This window comes from Ranitomeya imitator, chromosome 2, assembly GCF_032444005.1.
Source record: "Ranitomeya imitator isolate aRanImi1 chromosome 2, aRanImi1.pri, whole genome shotgun sequence".
Lineage (NCBI taxonomy): Eukaryota > Metazoa > Chordata > Amphibia > Anura > Dendrobatidae > Ranitomeya > Ranitomeya imitator.
The window spans coordinates 261,895,336-261,912,904 of record NC_091283.1 but is presented as its reverse complement, the minus strand read 5'-3'; the positions used below and the strand labels follow the sequence as shown (position 1 = coordinate 261,912,904).

The following is a 17,569-nucleotide window of genomic DNA, read 5'->3' as shown; positions in this document are numbered from 1 at the left end:
TCTCTCCTTGGAGGCCCGAATGGCATCCTGAGTGCGGACCCAAATGTCTCGTGCCTCCACAGCCTAGTCTGCCACCCTGGAGTCGGTGGAAGACATGGGCATGGGCACAGGGACACGCGGATGCTGGCCGTAATTTAGGAGGAATGGAGTCTGACTGGTGGAGTTGGGTACGGCGTTGTTAAGCGCAAACTCTGCCCATGGTAGCAAGGATGCCCAGTCATCCTTCCTGGCAGAAACAAAATGTCATAAATATGTGACCAGGGTCTGGTTGGCCCTCTCTACCAACCCATTCGTCTCGGGATGATATGCCGAAAAGAGATTCAACTCAATACTGAGTAGACGACAAAGCTCTCTCCAGAATCGAGACGCAAACTGGGGACCCCGGTCACTAACAAATTTTGTCTGGCATACCGTGTAGGCGAAAGATATGCTTGATGAACAACACTGCCAGAGCCCGTGCAGAAGGTAGCCGCGGAAGAGACACCAAGTGCACCATTTTGGAAAAATGGTCAGTGATCACCCAGATAATGGTGCAGTTACGAGACTTGGGTAAGCCCACCACAAAATCCATCCCGACCATCTCCCAGGGCCTGTCCACCACCGGCATGGGGTAAAGCAACCCAGCTGGCCGTTGCCGAGGAGACTTGTTCTTGGCGCAGGAGACACATGCCCGAACATAGTCTGCGACGTCACGAGCCATATGCGGCCACCAGTACGTCCTCGCCAAGAGCTCAGATGTCCTCTTGGTCCCAAAGTGTCCACCCACCATGGACGAGTGAGACCAAGAGAGAACCTCCGGTCGCAAATTAGATGGAACGAAAGTCTTGCCTGGGGGCACAGACTCTAGCGAAACCAGAGCCACCGTTCTCAGGCTCTCTGAAGGGAAAATAAGCCGAGGCTCTTCCTCCTCTGATGATGATGATGATACTACAGAGCAAGAAAGAGCGTCAGCACAAACGTTCTTCTCCCCAGAAAGAAAATGGAGGGTGAAATGGAACCGGGAGAAGAACAGGGACCATCTAGCCTGATGAGAATTTAGCCGCTGAGCTGTCTGTAAATACACCAAGTTCTTGTGGTCTGTGAACACCTGGAAGGGAAAGCGAGCTCCCTCCAGAAGATGTCTCCACTCTGAGAAAGCCAACTTCATAGCTAGCAACTCCCTGTCCCCGATGGAATAATTCCTCTCCGCTGGTGAAAAGGTCTTAGAGAAGAAGAAGCAAGGATGCTTCTGACCTTGAGCATCCTTTTGGAAGAGGACTGCTTCAGCACCAACGGATGAGGCATCCACCTCCAAAATAAATGGCCTATCTACATCGGGGCGATGCAGGATAAGAGCGCTAACGAAGTGTAACTTAATCAAGAGAAAGGCCTTGGAGACCTCCTCAGACCACAACTTGGGATTTGCCCCCTTCTTGGTGAGGGCAACCAAGGGAGCTACCAAAGTTGAGAAGTGGGGAATGAACTGGCGATAGTAATTAATGAACCCCATAAAGCGCTGCACCGCTTTAAGAGAATGGGGTTCCTGCCAGTCCATTACAGCTTGTAGCTTGGCAGGATCCATAGCCAATCCCTGGGCAGAGATGATATAGCCAAGGAAAGGCAAGGACTCCTGCTCAAACACACACTTCTCCAACTTGGCATAGAGGGAGTTAGCCCGTAGGAGGTCGAAGACCTTGCAAACATCTCTCCGGTGGGAGTCTATATCTGGAGAGTAGATGAGAATATCATCCAGATAAACTACGAACGAGGTGGAAAGCATATCCCTGAAGATGTCGTTCACAAAGTCTTGGAAAATGGCTGGGGCATTACAGAGCCCGAAGGGCATCCCCAGATATTCATAGCGGTGTTAAAAGCCGTCTTCCATTCGTCCCCCTCACGGATGCGAATCAGGTTGTAAGCACCCCGCAGATCTAATTTAGTAAATACCCTTGCTCCCCGTAGCCTATCAAAAAGCTCAGATATCAGGGGCAAAGGATACTTATTCTTAACGGTGATGGTGTTAAGACCCCTATAATCTATGCATGGACGTAATTCCCCATTCTTCTGCACGAAAAAGAACCCTGCCCCAGCAGGTGACACTGACTTCCTGATGAACCCTCTTGCCAGGATCTCTTGAATGTACTGAGACATTGCCTCCATCTCCGGGAGAGATAACGGATAGACTCGACCCCGGGGAGGCTCAGCACCAGGCAAGAGATCAGTAGGACAGTCATAGGGGCGATGGGGCGGAAGGGTCTCCGCTGCCTTTTTGGAGAACACGTCTGCATAAGACCAATATTGCTTGGGGAGAGAGGATAGATCTGCGGGTACCTCTGTAGTAGCAACCTGAACGCACTCCCTCTGACACCTACCCCCACAAGATTCACCCCATCCCAGAATTCTGCCTGAGGAACACTCGATATGCTGCTTCCTGTCCTCGCCGCAGCTTCTTCTGTATGAGCGGTCACGTGGTGCCGCCCATTACAGTGATGAATATGCGGCTCCACCCCTATGGGAGGAGAAGAAGTAGCGAGGGAGCCGGGTAAGTATTTTATTAACAGCGGGGGGGGGGGGGGGGGCGCACAGGGAGTGGGAGGGGGTTGGGGACAGGGATCTTTTTTTTAAACACCCCAAAAAAAAAAAGATTTTTCATATCTTCTCGCCAGCGAACGATGCTGAAATGAATGGCGGCTTCAGCACCAGATGCAAGGGACAGTGCTTAACTGTAGCGTGTGCCACACTGATGTACCACGTGAGCACACGGACACGGATAATTCCGGTACTGATTTGGCGCCATGGTGTGGTCGCTGTTTTATTATTGTTTTTAAACACTTTTTAATTGTGTTATTTTCCTAGTATATGTCGACCCTGTGAAGTTGTACATCTGCCAAGATCAGCTCTATCCCTTGGATCAAGCCTCTGCTACTATCAAATTAACCCATTCCAGGGATTAGGACGTTTCCCGTATGAGGACTTGCATGGACTTTTTCTTCAATTTTGTGGGCTATTATGTGTCACATAATATTGTTGTATTCTGTGGTTTATTGCATATTGGTGGTAGTCCATTTATATGTGGGGGAGGGAGTGGTCTGAGATGGCTAGACATGTAGTAGTTTTATTGTATGTCTGTGGTTTAGCCGGCCAAGTATTAGTACCTACGATCTATTTATAATTTAATTGATTCCGGTCTCGAACTAGCGTTGTCTGTGTAGGTTTTATGTATGGTGGTATTATGTGTGTTTTTTGAGCCGCGGTCCGGTGCTTTGGATCATGTTGGCCCTATGGCTTGTGTTATCTATCTACAGCCCCACTTAACGTTGAGTGTTATGTTGCCATGACGACACATATCCATTTCCGGTATACCCTCTGCATATGTGCCCAGTTTGTAACATCTCCATTACTTATATACAGTATATTGTTAATGTGTATATTGTTTAACTGAGTCTGGGATTCCGGTAATATTGCGATCTAAGCGGCCCTTCTCTTTATTTATTTATATATTGTATACCTACGCTGTATATGCCGGGCAGTCTGTCGGGCGTCCTTGCGCCTGCGCATGTCCGTGGCGGCCGTTGGACGCTCTTGATCACATGGGGCCCCTGTGTTCTTCGGCGTCCTTCGGCTGCTTTCGGTGTGTGCCGGCGCTATGGTTGCCATGACGCTGATCGTCTACTTCTGGTTCACGCTAGCTTGTACTTCCGGGGTCTCCCCTTTTTAAACCCGTTGTTCACTCACTCTGTATGCCACCTGACGAAGGTTTTCTCACCGAAACGTGCGTTGGGGCGGAGGCGCGTTCCCAGGATCTTCAGTCCACATTGCGGTGGGTACCATTCTGCGGCGACTTATGTAGTATAGCTGCCTCATATTACTAACTATTGACTGTGCAGATCGGCAGTCCTATGTTGAATATGTCTCTTATTTTGCACTGCCAATTCATTAGTATTTCTAGGACTGTGACCTGAGGTGATTTGTCTTGATTGCTGCAGGTAGTCTGGTCTCCCACTTCAATGGATTATTTCACGTATAGCTACGTTTATTTTGTTATGCTTATTTTTTAGGTTACTTTACATCTTTTTGCTTATTTTTTCTGGACTATGTCCATAAATACTGGTAGTATGTGATTATTATATACTTGTGGACTGATATTCCTGTGCACGTGCCTCCTGCTAGTTTTTTGCAGCGTCTTTTTCTGTGGCGCCATTTTTTGTATCACCTTCCATGCACTTGTTGTATTTTAAGATCAATAAAGTTTATATTTTTGTATGATACTTTCTTGACCGTGTATCATCTTTTTCATGTTGCTGTTATGTTTTTGATGATAGGTCGTTTAGGTCCTGTTTTGACTAGTGGTACAGATTTCTGATTAGAATTATCGTTACCATGCTAGTTGGCTATATAAATTGGTATCTAACTTGTCATTGAGCAGAGTGGACCCGAACCCCATTCACTTGAATGGGGAGCCCGACAATATGCTGTCATACTGTATGCATGACAGCACGGCAAAAACCACTTCTGAACGGCAGTGAAACCATCCCTGACTGTCAGAGAGCCGCAGTTCCCCCACTGTTAAAAGAGCGGGAGCGCTCAGCTGTGATCGGAGGTATAGAGGTTACCTCCGGTCACTGGTGTCAGCTGATGGCACAACTGCTCCCATCATCCGACACCTGCAATCGCTAATAACAGTGAGAGCAGGAGCGGATGATAGGAGTATTCATCAGCTGCTTCTGTGAGGTAAATATATAATTAAAACAAAAACCTGTGTGGGTTCCCCTTAATTTTTACAACAAGCCAGGCCAAACTCACAGCTGGGGGATGCAACCCTCAACTGTCAGCTTCAGCAAGGCTAGTCATAAAGAATAGAGGGGTCCCCACACTGTATTGTTTAAGAATTCTCCCGGTGAACTCACCTCTGCACTGTGCAACTTTCTCACGATGTTAGTGGGGTTTCTCTCCGAGGTCACCGCAGTTCTGCCCGGCTGGGAACGGAGCATCAGTGATGTCACCGCTAGACACTGAGGCAGCGCTTGCAGCAGCTCATTCACCAGTGGTTCTCAGCCTGGACGGTCACATCTTGGCACCGTCCAGGTTGGAAACTATTTCTCCCCCAGACAGATGAGGGATATTGTTGTTTTATTATTTTTGGTTTATTACAGGAGATTGAGGGCTTCGGTGCAATCAGGCGAGGTCGTAAGTATGGTTTAATTGAGATTATTAAAGGAGTCTGTGTCATTCTTTCAATTAAAGGACTTTTTTCTGGTTGTTTGTTTTCTTACAATGTGACTATGGGGTTAGTAATGGAGGCTTCTTATTGGCGCTTCTCCATTACTAACCTCGGGGCTTGATGTCACCGGACAATACAAAGGTGACTCCAACCCCCCAACTATTACCCCACTTGCCACCGCTAAAGGGCAAGTGTGAAGAGAGAGGCTAAGTGCCAGAATTTGTGCATCTTAGAGATGTGCCTTTTCAGGGGTGGCTGAGAGCTGTTGTTTTTAGCCTGAGGGGGCAGTGTCCATGGCCCCTTCCTAGGCTTTTAATATCAACCTGAAGCTGTCTGCATAGCCATTGCTGGTTATTAAATACAGGGGGTCCCTACATCACTTTTGAGGGGTCCCCCATTTTATTAGCCACTAATGACTAAGTATACAGTTGTGAGCTGATATTACTAGCATGGAAAGCTCCATGGGTATTACCTCCTTTCCTAGGCTATAAACAAACTTCTGTGTGTGAATCAGACCTGAGATCTAACGTGATAGAAGATTACAGTGCGGGGAAGACGGGAAACCTTCATATAGAGGCCGGTGGTGATGGAGTCAGTGACCGACTCTGGACAAATCTGTTTCTAGAGCCGTAGTAGAAGATGAAGATGTCGTCCTCATCATGAAGTAGTTATTTCTCATGTCACGTGTAATGAATATCTCCTGCAGTATTGCTAATGCTGATTCCAGGGTGGTAAATGAGACGAGAATTACCGTTATGGAAGATGAGTCTATGAGGAACGTATTCAGCTGCCGACTCCGAGGAGGAAACTGCTTGTTGTCTGTGGCCTAAATATATAGGATTTATTAGTAGATGTAAAGAAGGAAACTAAATACTGTAAAATAATAAATCTCCTCATATGTTTCCCTTATTATCTCCAGTAATTGTATTATTACACAGGATTCTTATGATGTTACATCGGCTCATCTTCTCGTTCAGGTCTCTACAATATCGGATCCTCTCAGTGAAGATCTTCTACAAAAGAGAATTTTCCTGATTTACCCATCAAAGATGGATATGGACAGAGACAAGATGGCGGAGAGGATATTACACCTCACCCTAGAGATCCTCTTCCGGCTTACTGGAGAGGTGAGAGATTCTGATGACGTCACATTACATCATTCTTATCTATGGGAATAACAGATGGACAGAACTGGAGAGGTGAGGACTCTGGAAATGTCTGTAGTGAGATTTATTAATGTGTCTCTCCATTACCAGGATTACACAGTGGTGAAGAAGACCTCTAGTGATCGCTGTCAGGACCCTGTGTCTGAGGGATGGGGAAGACCCCTGAGCCCAATCACAGGGCCTCCGCCTCACCCCCTGATACATGAGGACATCAATGACCAGAAGATCCTAGAACTCACCTACAAGATGATTGAGTTGCTGACTGGAGAGGTGACACTGCTGGGAATGCTGGGACATTATACAGTAACGCTATGAAGGGATCGGGGGATGACGGTATCATTGTATGTGTCAGGTTCCTATAAGGTGTCAGGATGTCGCTGTCTATTTCTCCATGGAGGAGTGGGAGTATTTAGAAGGACACAGAGATCTGTACAAGAACGTCATAATGGAGGTTCCCCAGCCCCTCACATCTCCAGGTAATAGGACAGGACTAAATACACATGGCCTATAATTATCTGTACGTAAAGAATGAATTCACTCCCTGTATGTGTTTCCTCCAGATCGATCCAGTAAGAGGACAACACCAGAGAGATGTCCCCATCCTCTTCTTCCACAGGACTGTAACCAAGAAGATCCCAATGCTCCTCAGGATCATCAGGTAGATGGAGAGAAGGTATGAGGAGATCTACTCTATGATGTGTAGACGCCGGTGAAAGTCTTGTGCTCAGTCTTGTTTTATCCACCAGTATTATATGTTTTATACTTGTGTAATGAGAACGGTGGAGATGGCAGGATTAGAGCTTGTTAGGGCTAGAGGAACGCACCAAATAATAAGATAGATTAAGGTGCGTTCGCAGCCCGGGGTCCACCGTGCGGAGATGGAACCTGCTGCCAAGTAATGATGGACTATATGGCGGTACAATGTGAATACACACACGGGTTAACCTCACCTTGTGTGCAGGAAGCGAACCCTGTTGCGTCACACGGCCGCGGTACCGTACCAAGAGCGCAAGCAAGGAGTCTCAGAACTCAATCCCAAAACACAGGATTTGAGTACATAGACCTCATGCGCTCGACACCGCTACTGGGGTGTCAGAGTGACATAAATAATAATGATAAAGAAGCACGAGAGTGCATGCAGTGCCGCACTGACGAACGCCACTAACCACCCAGGCTTGGGGTCAGGAAAGCGCTGTGAAAGCGCATGGCGCCGCACTGGCGGTCACAGCAATTAGACGCTATATTGTGTGTAAGACGTAGTGAGGTTAGTCGGGCGCTAGATAGCAGCCATACACCTTACGCGAACAGTCATACAATAGGGTAGGGGTATCCAAGGACGACTTGCACTCACAACAAACACACGTATGCAAATGTACACTAGCGCATGGCCGTGCGGCCATGCGAGCCTTAAATAGCTGCAGCACGTATAGGACCTTTCAAAGAAGGACCAATGGAATTGCTGCAGTACCTGAGCATGTGACCCTAGATCTCCACTGAGAGATCTTGCCCTGGGCATGCTCAGTGTGCAAAGCAGAACTTAGTCCTAGTACCTACAGGACCTTCCGTGAGAAGGACCAATGGAAGTCGCTGCAGAACCTGAGCACGTGACCCCAGATCTCCACTGAGAGATCTCGCCCTGGGCATGCTCATTGTGTGCAAAGTAGGACTTAGACCCAGAAGCGTCTGCTCGCCGCTGCCCAGCACTGGCTTCAATGGCAGAAGCTGGAAAAGCAGCAGTAACCCTATGCACAGAGTGAGACTGAGCAAGACACTGGGACCGACGTCTCCGCTGAGCAGACTCCACTGCGGCTGGAGAAGAATGGGAGACCGCAGCAGAGATGGTTCGAGATTCCCCCTGTGCAGAGGCAGGAACTCGACACCTAACAAGAGCTGATCATAGATGTGACTTCTCCATCTGTCGGTGACTTTTATAATATTTGTTTCAGGGTGAAGATCTGACCCATAATAATACTACAGAGACATATGTGAGGGGGGATGAGTGGTGTGAAGAGGAGATTCCCACATATGGCTACCCAGGTGAGTAGTAATATACGGGCTCTTGGTATCTTTTAATTAATTTTTAGTTTTACACTATGGGACAATCATTTTGTGCAGGCTGATCACTTCTATACAATGACCTGAGAGACTTCCTGATCATCACTGCGCATGACAGGAAGTCTCTCAGGTCTGGAGACCCGGATGTTGTTGCAGCGCCCCAGAGACCTGGTCGTTGCAGTATGGCACTCTGCCACTAAGGAGAGTGGCGGTACATCTGATGGCACTAAAGAGTTCTCCTGACCAGGTATCACCAGAACACATTACACTTCACACTCCGGCCACTAGGGGGAGAAAAAGGCTTTATTTATTGGGCCACTCCTCACACTGGTAAAACTAGGGGCTGGGGAGGAAGTTAGTTAGAAGCTGACTGGGTTGGAACCAGGCAACATCCCGTGGCAGGGGGTGTTGCAGGGAGAAGGCACAGGGGGGTCCCTGTCAGGCGTGGGAACCTGGCAGGTGCCTAGCGAACAGAACAGAACGTAACGGAACCGCGCCTGCACACCCTGCGGCGGTATCCAGGAGAGAGACACGAAGGGAAGAATATTGTGGAACAGTGTAAACGAGATCAAGCACAAAGGAGAGCCAGTAAGAGTCGTGCCGAGAGAGAGAGGCAACAGCTTACTGAGGCGCGTAGTCGGTGGCCGGATCACCGTAGGAGTAACTGACTTCAGGCCTTACTTCAAATTCCGCTGGACAGTCAATTATAGACTGACTGTCTACCTACTACACCTACGAAGACATAGGGGGCAACATTGGGAGAGGGGCGTCTCTAGGGTCCCGGAAGACCTCCAAGCCTTCCTGTCAAACGGGTGGCGTCCTAGCCATAACATATCTGGGGGACGTTAGAAACTAGTAACATCTGGAACCAAAGAACGAGAGAGAGAAAGAAAGCTGTAGAGAACGAACGAACGAGAACAGCAGTTGTGAGGACTATTCCGAATGCTCAGCAGGGTAGAACTACAACACACAGGCGCTAGTGGTAGGCAACGATTTCCGTCTGTGAGGGAAACTCTGGATGTGCCCATCGGACCGGCCGGTCTCTAATAGCCCGGTTGAACGTGTTCTTGACTGAGCATATTGAAGCCTTCAGTAAAGAGGTAAAGAGACTGCAACCTTGTGTCCTCGTTATTGCCTGCACCGCACACCATCACCATCCACCTTACTGGGAAGCCCTGGGGACATACTTCACCTGTGGGAAGGTATACCATCCAGCTGCCATTCCATCACCCCGGTGGATCCCACAGCAGCGTCGGTCACCCTGACCGAACACCACAGGTGGCGTCACGAACCCCTGACAGACTGTACTATCACCTTTATTGGACGCCTCTTAGCAGGGCCACGACCGGGTCCAGCCACCGTGACAACCCCAGAACCGAGCAGAAAGGACCGGTACCGAGTGACCTGTGGCCCTGTGTCTGGGGGCGCTCCATTGTCATGACTACATCGGGTCTCTATGGCAGCGATCGGGACCCTGCGTCATGCCACATGGTCTCCTATCCAAAGGCAGAGGGGCTGTCAGCCTCTGTAGTGAGGGATCAGTGACCTGTCATAAGCCAATACAGATGAATATATACTCAGAGCAGCACAAAGCCCCGCCCACAGCCCCGCCACAAAGCACGCGAATCTCATTAGCTGAAAACTACAAATACAGATTAAACAACAACCACAAGATGGATTTCATCACCAGGTATCGGTGTAATCAGTATAACGGCACCGACCTGACAGTGTCTGTAGTCACTGAGCACATGTTGTGAATTCCGCTCTTGGGCTCCCTCCGGTGGTTGTAAGTAGTATTTTTGTGAGTTCTGCTCTTGGGCTCCCTCCTGTGGTTTTGAGTGGTATGGCTGCTCCTTGGATTTAGCTTCTGCAGCTGTTTTCACTGATCGTCTTTCGGGCTCGGCTATATTAGTCTGGCCTTAGCCCTCATGCAATGCCAGTTGTCAATTGTTCCAGCCTGGAGTATTGCTCTTTGGATTTTCCTGACACTCTGACCCGTTCAGCAAAGCTAAGTCCTTGCTTGTCCTTTGCAGTTCACTTTTGTGGACTTTGTTGTTCAGTACTGTCTTTGTTTTTTGCTCTTTTGTCCAGCTTATCAGTATGGATCTATTCGGCTAGCTAAAAGCTCTGGGCAGCAGAGTTTGCCCTCCACACCTTTAGTTAGGTGTGGAGATTTTTGCATTTCTCTGCGGTGGACTTTTTCTAGTTTTTATTACTGACCGCACAGTGCTCTTTCCTGTACTATTCCTATCTAGCTAGAAGTGGCCTCCTGTGCTAAATCTTGTTTCATACTACGTATGTCATTTCCTTCTCCTCTCACAGTCATTACATGTGGGGGGCTATCTATCCTTTGGGGATTTTCTCTGAGGCAAGATAGTTTTCCTGTTTCTATCTTTAGGGGTAGTTAGCTCTTAGGCTGTGACGAGGTGCCTAGGCAGTGTTAGGAGCATCCCACGGCTATTTCTAGTGTTGTGTTGAGCTTAGGGACTGCGGTCAGTATAGATACCACCTGCTCAGAGCTAGTTACAAGTCGCTCCAAAATCACCAGACCATAACAGTACAACTGGCCAAAAATGAGCTGAATGCATCTCAAAAGAAGGAAAAGAAAAGGAGTTCTGAGCCATTTTTTTTTCTTCTTTCGTTTGTTTTGTATTTTTTTCTTCCTCTTAATCGCTGGGTGATTCTGGATTTGGATGCAGGCATGGATTTTCAGGGGTTATTTTCTCGTGTGGATCAGCTTGCTGCAAGAGAACAGAGTATTCAAGATTATGTTGTTCAGACTCCGGCCTTAGAGCCTAGAATTCCTACTCCGGATTTGTTTTACGGGGATAGATCTAAGTTTTTGAACTGTAAAAATAACTGCAAATTGTTTTTTGCTCTGAAACCCCGTTCCTCTGGTGACCCCATTCAGCAAGTAAAGATAGTTATTTCTCTGCTGCGTGGCGATCCTCAGGACTGGGCATTCTCTCTTGAGTCAGGGAATCCGGCATTGCTTAATGTAGATGCATTTTTTCAATCGCTCGGATTATTGTATGACGAACCTAACTCTGTAGAGCATGCTGAGAAAACACTGTTGGCCCTGTGTCAGGGTCAGGAAGCGGCAGAATTATACTGCTAGAAATTTAGAAAATGGTCTGTGCTCACTAGATGGAATGAGGACGCTCTGGCAGCCATTTTCAGAAAGGGTCTTTCTGAAGCCCTTAAAGATGTTATGGTGGGGTTTCCCACGCCTGTTGGTTTGAGCGATTCTATGTCTCTGGCCATTCAGATTGCGCGAACGCAAAGTGGTGCACCATATGGCAGTGTCCTCTGAGTCCTGAGCCCATGCAATGTGATAGGATTTTGACTAGAGCGGAACAGAGGGGATACAGACGTCAGAATGGGCTGTGTTTTTACTGTGGTGATTCTGCTCATGCTATTTCTGATTGCCCTAAGCGTATTAAGAGGGTCGCTAGATCTGTTACCATTAGTACTATGCAGCCTAAGATTCTCCTGTCTGTGACCCTGATTTGCTCATTGTCATCTTTTTCTGTCATGGCATTTGTGGATTCAGGCGCTGCTCTGAACTTAATGGACTTAGAATTCGCTAGGTGCTGTGGTTTTTCTTTGCAGCCTTTGCAGAGTCCCATACCCTTGAGGGGTATTGATGCTACACCATTGGCCAAGAATAAACCTCAGTATTGGACTCAGCTGACTATGTGCATGGCTCCTGCACATCAGGAAGATTGCCGTTTTCTGGTGTTGCATAATTTGCATGATGTTGTTGTGCTGGGTTTTCCATGGTTGCAAGTACACAATCCAGTGCTAGACTGGAAATCAATGTCTGTGACTAGTTGGGGGTGTCAAGGGGTACATAGTGACGTTCCTTTAATGTCAATTTCCTCTTCCTCCTCTTCTGATGTTCCTGAATTTTTGTCAGATTTCCTGGATGTATTCGATGAGCCCAAGTCCAGTTCCCTTCCTCCACATAGGGACTGTGATTGTGCTATTGACTTGATTCCTGGCTGTAAATTCCCTAAGGGCCGACTTTTCAATCTGTCTGTGCCAGAGCATGTCGCCATGCGGAGCTATGTTAAGGAGTCTTTAGAGAAGGGGCATATTCGGCCGTCTTCGTCACCATTGGGAGCGGGATTCTTTTTTGTTGCCAAGAAGGATGGCTCCTTAAGACCCTGTATTGATTATCGCCTTCTTAATAAGATCACGGTCAAATTCCATTACCCTTTACCTTTGCTCTCTGATTTGTCTGCTAGGATTAAGGGGGCTACTTGGTTTACCAAGATTGACCTTCAAGGGGCATATAATCTTGTTCGTATTAAACAGGGTGACGAATGGAAAACTGCATTTAATACGCCCGAAGGCCATTTTGAATACCTGGTGATGCCTTTTGGGCTTTCTAATGCTCCTTCTGTATTTCAGTCCTTTATGCATGATATTTTCCGCAATTATCTTGACAAATTCTTGATTGTGTATTTGGATGATATTTTTATTTTTTCCAATGATTGGGAGTCTCATGTGAAGCAGGTCAGGATGGTATTCCAGATCCTTCGTGATAATGCTCTATTTGTGAAGGGGTCTAAGTGCCTATTTGTAGTTCAGAAGGTCTCTTTTTGGGGGATTATTTTTTCTCCTTCATCTATAGAAATGGATCCTGTTAAGGTCCAAGCCATTCATGACTGGATTCAACCCACATCTATGAAGAGCCTTCAGAAATTTTTGGGCTTTGCTAACTATTATCGCCGTTTCATTGCCAACTTCTCTAGTGTGGTTAAACCCCTGACCGATTTGACGAAGAACGGCGCTGATGTGACTAATTGGTCCTCTGAGGCTGTTGAGGCCTTTCAGGAACTTAAACTCCGATTTACTTCTGCCCCTGTCTTGCGTCAGCCGGATGTTTCTCTTCCTTTTCAGGTTGAGGTTGACGCTTCTGAGATTGGGGCAGGGGCCGTTTTGTCACAGAGGAATTCTGATGGTTCCTTGATGAAGCCATGTGCCTTCTTTTCCCGAAAGTTTTTGCCTGCGGAACGCAATTATGATGTCGGCAATTGGGAGTTGTTGGCTATGAAGTGGGCATTTGAGGAGTGGCGACATTGGCTTGAGGGAGCCAAGCACCGCCTTGTGGTCTTGACCGATCATAAGAATCTGATTTACCTTGAGTCAGCCAAGCGGCTGAACCCTAAACAGGCTCGGTGGTCCCTGTTTTCTCCCGTTTTGATTTTGTGGTCTCATATCTTCCGGGATCTAAGAATGTTAAGGCTGATGCCCTCTCTAGGAGTTTTTTGCCTTATTCCCCTGGAGTCCTTGAGCCGGTTGGCATTCTTTGGGAAGGGGTGATTCTATCTGCCATCTCCCCTGATTTGCGGTGGGCGCTTCAGGAATTTCAGGCTGATAAGCCTGACCGCTGTCCTGTAGGGAAGCTGTTTGTTCCTGATAGATGGACAAGTAAGGTAATTTCTGAGGTCCATTGTTCTGTGTTGGCCAGTCATCCTGGGATTTTTGGTACCAGAGATTTGGTTGCTAGGTCCTTTTGGTGGCCTTCCTTGTCGCGGGATGTGCGTTCTTTTGTGCAGTCCTGTGGGACTTGTGCCCGGGCTAAACCTTGCTGTTCCCGTGCTAGTGGGTTGCTTTTGCATTTGCCCATTCCGGAGAGGCCTTGGACGCATATTTCCATGGATTTTATTTCGGATCTTCCTGTGTCCCAGAGGATGTCTGTTATCTGGGTGGTTTGTGACCGGTTCTCTAAAATGGTCCATTTGGTACCTTTGCCTAAATTGCCTTCCTCTTCTGATTTGGTTCCATTGTTTTTTCAACATGTGGTTCGTTTGCATGGCATTCCGGAGAATATTGTGTCTGATAGAGGTTCCCAGTTTGTTTCCAGGTTTTTGGCAGGCCTTTTGTGCTAGGATGGGTATTGATTTGTCTTTTTCTTCGGCGTTCCATACTCAGACAAATGACCAAACTGAGCGAACTAATCAAACCTTGGAAACCTATTTGAGATGCTTTGTGTCTGCTGATCAGGATGATTGGGTGACTTTTTTGCCATTGGCCGAGTTTGCCCTTAATAATCGGGCCAGTTCGGCTACTTTGGTTTCGCCTTTCTTTTGTAATTTTGGTTTCCATCCTCGTTTTTCTTCAGGGCAGGTTGAGCCTTCTGATTGTCCTGGTGTGGATTCTGTGGTGGACAGGTTGCAGCGGATTTGGGCTCATGTGGTGGACAATTTGACGTTGTCCCAGGAAAGGGCTCAGCGTTTTGCTAACCGCCGTCGGTGTGTTGGTCCTCGGCTTCGTGTGGGGGATTTGGTCTGGTTGTCCTCTCGTCATGTCCCTATGAAGGTTTCTTCCCCTAAATTCAAGCCTCGGTTTATTGGTCCTTATAAGATTTCTGAGATTATCAATCCTGTGTCTTTTCGTTTGGCCCTTCCAGCCTCTTTTGCCATCCACAATGTTTTCCATAGATCTTTGTTGCGGAGATATGTGGTGCCCGTTGTTCCATCTGTTGATCCTCCTGCCCCGGTGTTGGTTGAGGGGGAGTTGGAATATGTGGTTGAGAAAATTTTGGATTCTCGTTTTTCGAGGCGGAAGCTTCAGTATCTTGTCAAGTGGAAGGGTTATGGCCAGGAGGATAATTCTTGGGTTGTTGCCTCCGATGTTCATGCCGCCGATTTGGTTCGTGCTTTTCATTTGGCTCGTCCTGATCGGCCTGGGGGCTCTGGTGAGGGTTCGGTGACCCCTTCTCAAGGGGGGGGGTTCTGTTGTGAATTCCCTCTTGGGCTCCCTCCGGTGGTTGTAAGTAGTATTTTTGTGAGTTCTGCTCTTGGGCTCCCTCTTGTGGTTTTGAGTGGTATGGCTGCTCCTTGGATTTAGCTTCTGCAGCTGTTTTCACTGATCGTCTTTCGGGCTCGGCTATATTAGTCTGGCCTTAGCCCTCATTCAATGCCAGTTGTCAATTGTTCCAGCCTGGAGTATTGCTCTTTGGATTTTCCTGACACTCTGACCCGTTCAGCAAAGCTAAGTCCTTGCTTGTCCTTTGCAGTTCACTTTTGTGGACTTTGTTGTTCAGTACTGTCTTTGTTTTTTGTTCTTTTGTCCAGCTTTTCAGTATGGATCTATTCAGCTAGCTGGAAGCTCTGGGCAGCAGAGTTTGCCCTCCACACCTTTAGTTAGGTGTGGAGATTTTTGCATTTCTCTGCGGTGGACTTTTTCTAGTTTTTATTACTGACCGCACAGTGCTCTTTCCTGTACTATTCCTATCTAGCTAGAAGTGGCCTCCTGTGCTAAATCTTGTTTCATACTACGTATGTCATTTCCTTCTCCTCTCACAGTCATTATATGTGGAGGGCTATCTATCCTTTGGGGATTTTCTCTGAAGCAAGATAGTTTTCCTGCTTCTATCTTTAGGGGTAGTTAGCTCTTAGGCTGTGATGAGGTGCCTAGGCAGTGTTAGGAGCATCCCACGGCTATTTCTAGTGTTGTGTTGAGCTTAGGGACTGCGGTCAGTATAGATACCACCTGCTCAGAGCTAGTTACATGTCGCTCCTAAATCACCAGACCATAACAGCACAATCCTGCTGACAGGTTCCCTTTAAGACATCTCCGCTCTGCACTATTATATGCAGTTCTTTTTAAATGTGTAATATTTCCTCTTGAAACTCATCTGACAGAAAATATTGGATCTTCCGATAGTTTAGATTGTGAAGTCACCGAGCCCCATGCTCTAATTCCCCCAGAGAGGTTTCACCACTAGCTGCTCATTTATTACTGATGGAGACTGTTCAGTTTGAGCATTTCAGTAGATGTTATTGTCTATAGTCAGTTTTTGATTACAGTAGTGTCCAGAATCCTCTGATTTATCCTCTTCCCGCAGCCAGTTTTGGGTTCTTAATCCGGCCCCATTTTTACAATCTGACGTGTGTCACTTTATGTGGTGATAAGTTTGGAATTATTCACAAAGGATAATAGAAAACAAATGGATCTTACAAATTATTTTCCAGCTTCTCACAATACCCTACATACGATTGTACACTACTCTCTGGGCACATGGCAGTGTTCAGAAGGGAAGGAGCGCCATTTAGCTGTTTGACTGCAGATCTAGCTGGAATAGTTTGCAGACACAATGTATTGGGAGCAATGTTCGTGGTCAACTGGCAGCTCAAGAGATCTCCACCATGAACATGCTTGGCACTATCTTCTCTGCTTTCCATATCCCAGGGATTGCCTTGCTCATCGCCCTTTACCACCATTACATGGATCTGGACTTACACTGGGACCCCTAGGCTTGGACCATGGTGTTACCTGCTATTCTGTGGTATTAGATGGCACATAGAATAGTCAAGTAGCTGGGTCAGAACCGGAAGGACAGAATACAGAATCCGAAGACACAAGAGTAGTCAGTAAACCACAGTCACAACAGGAAAGAAATACACCATGTATAAGTATATAATGGGACAATACAAATATCTCGCTGAGGATCTGTTTATACCAAGGAAGGTGACGGGCACAAGGGGGCATTCTTTGCGTCTGGAGGAGAGAAGGTTTTTCCACCAACATAGAAGAGGATTCTTTACTGTTAGGGCAGTGAGAATCTGGAATTGCTTGCCTGAGGAGGTGGTGATGGCGAACTCAGTCGAGGGGTTCAAGAGAGGCCTGGATGTCTTCCTGGAGCAGAACAACATTGTATCATACAATTAGGTTCTGTAGAAGGACGTAGATCTGGGGATTTATTATGATGGAATATAGGCTGAACTGGATGGACAAATGTCTTTTTTCGGCCTTACTAACTATGTTACTATGTTACTATGTTACACAGGCCGCAAGCTGAGCACAGAGGACTGAACCAGAGGAGAATAACGCTATTTCTGGCAGATTCCGGCCATGTTTTTTGAGCTTTAGTAGGGTGTGGTACTTCCCAATTGGCTGAAGTAGGGAGCAGATTACTCCAGCTGGACAGCAGGAACAGATCCCAGATGAGATTGGACACACCATATGCAGAAGCCCTAATATGACTAAATGACAGAAAAAAAGAATAGTCAAAATCATCATAATGTGATTCCATTTTATAAATTAATTCACTGAGGGTTATAATCTATACATATGTAGTCAAAATTGTTAGTACCCCTCGTTTAACGACGGAAAAAACACAATGGTCACAGAA

The 17,569-nt window shown here is 47.1% G+C and overlaps 1 protein-coding gene across 1 annotated transcript in view; it reads left to right on the top strand.

The window, feature by feature from the left end:
- Positions 1-17,569, top strand: part of LOC138663014 (zinc finger protein 436-like) — a 74,478-nt gene that overhangs the window by 35,973 nt on the left and 20,936 nt on the right. Inside the window, exons 6-10 of the mRNA XM_069749057.1 lie at positions 6,178-6,327; positions 6,457-6,636; positions 6,719-6,842; positions 6,927-7,039; positions 8,313-8,403. Of these exons, the coding sequence (XP_069605158.1) occupies positions 6,178-6,327; positions 6,457-6,636; positions 6,719-6,842; positions 6,927-7,039; positions 8,313-8,403 (658 nt within the window). The remainder of the gene's footprint in view (positions 1-6,177; positions 6,328-6,456; positions 6,637-6,718; positions 6,843-6,926; positions 7,040-8,312; positions 8,404-17,569) is intronic.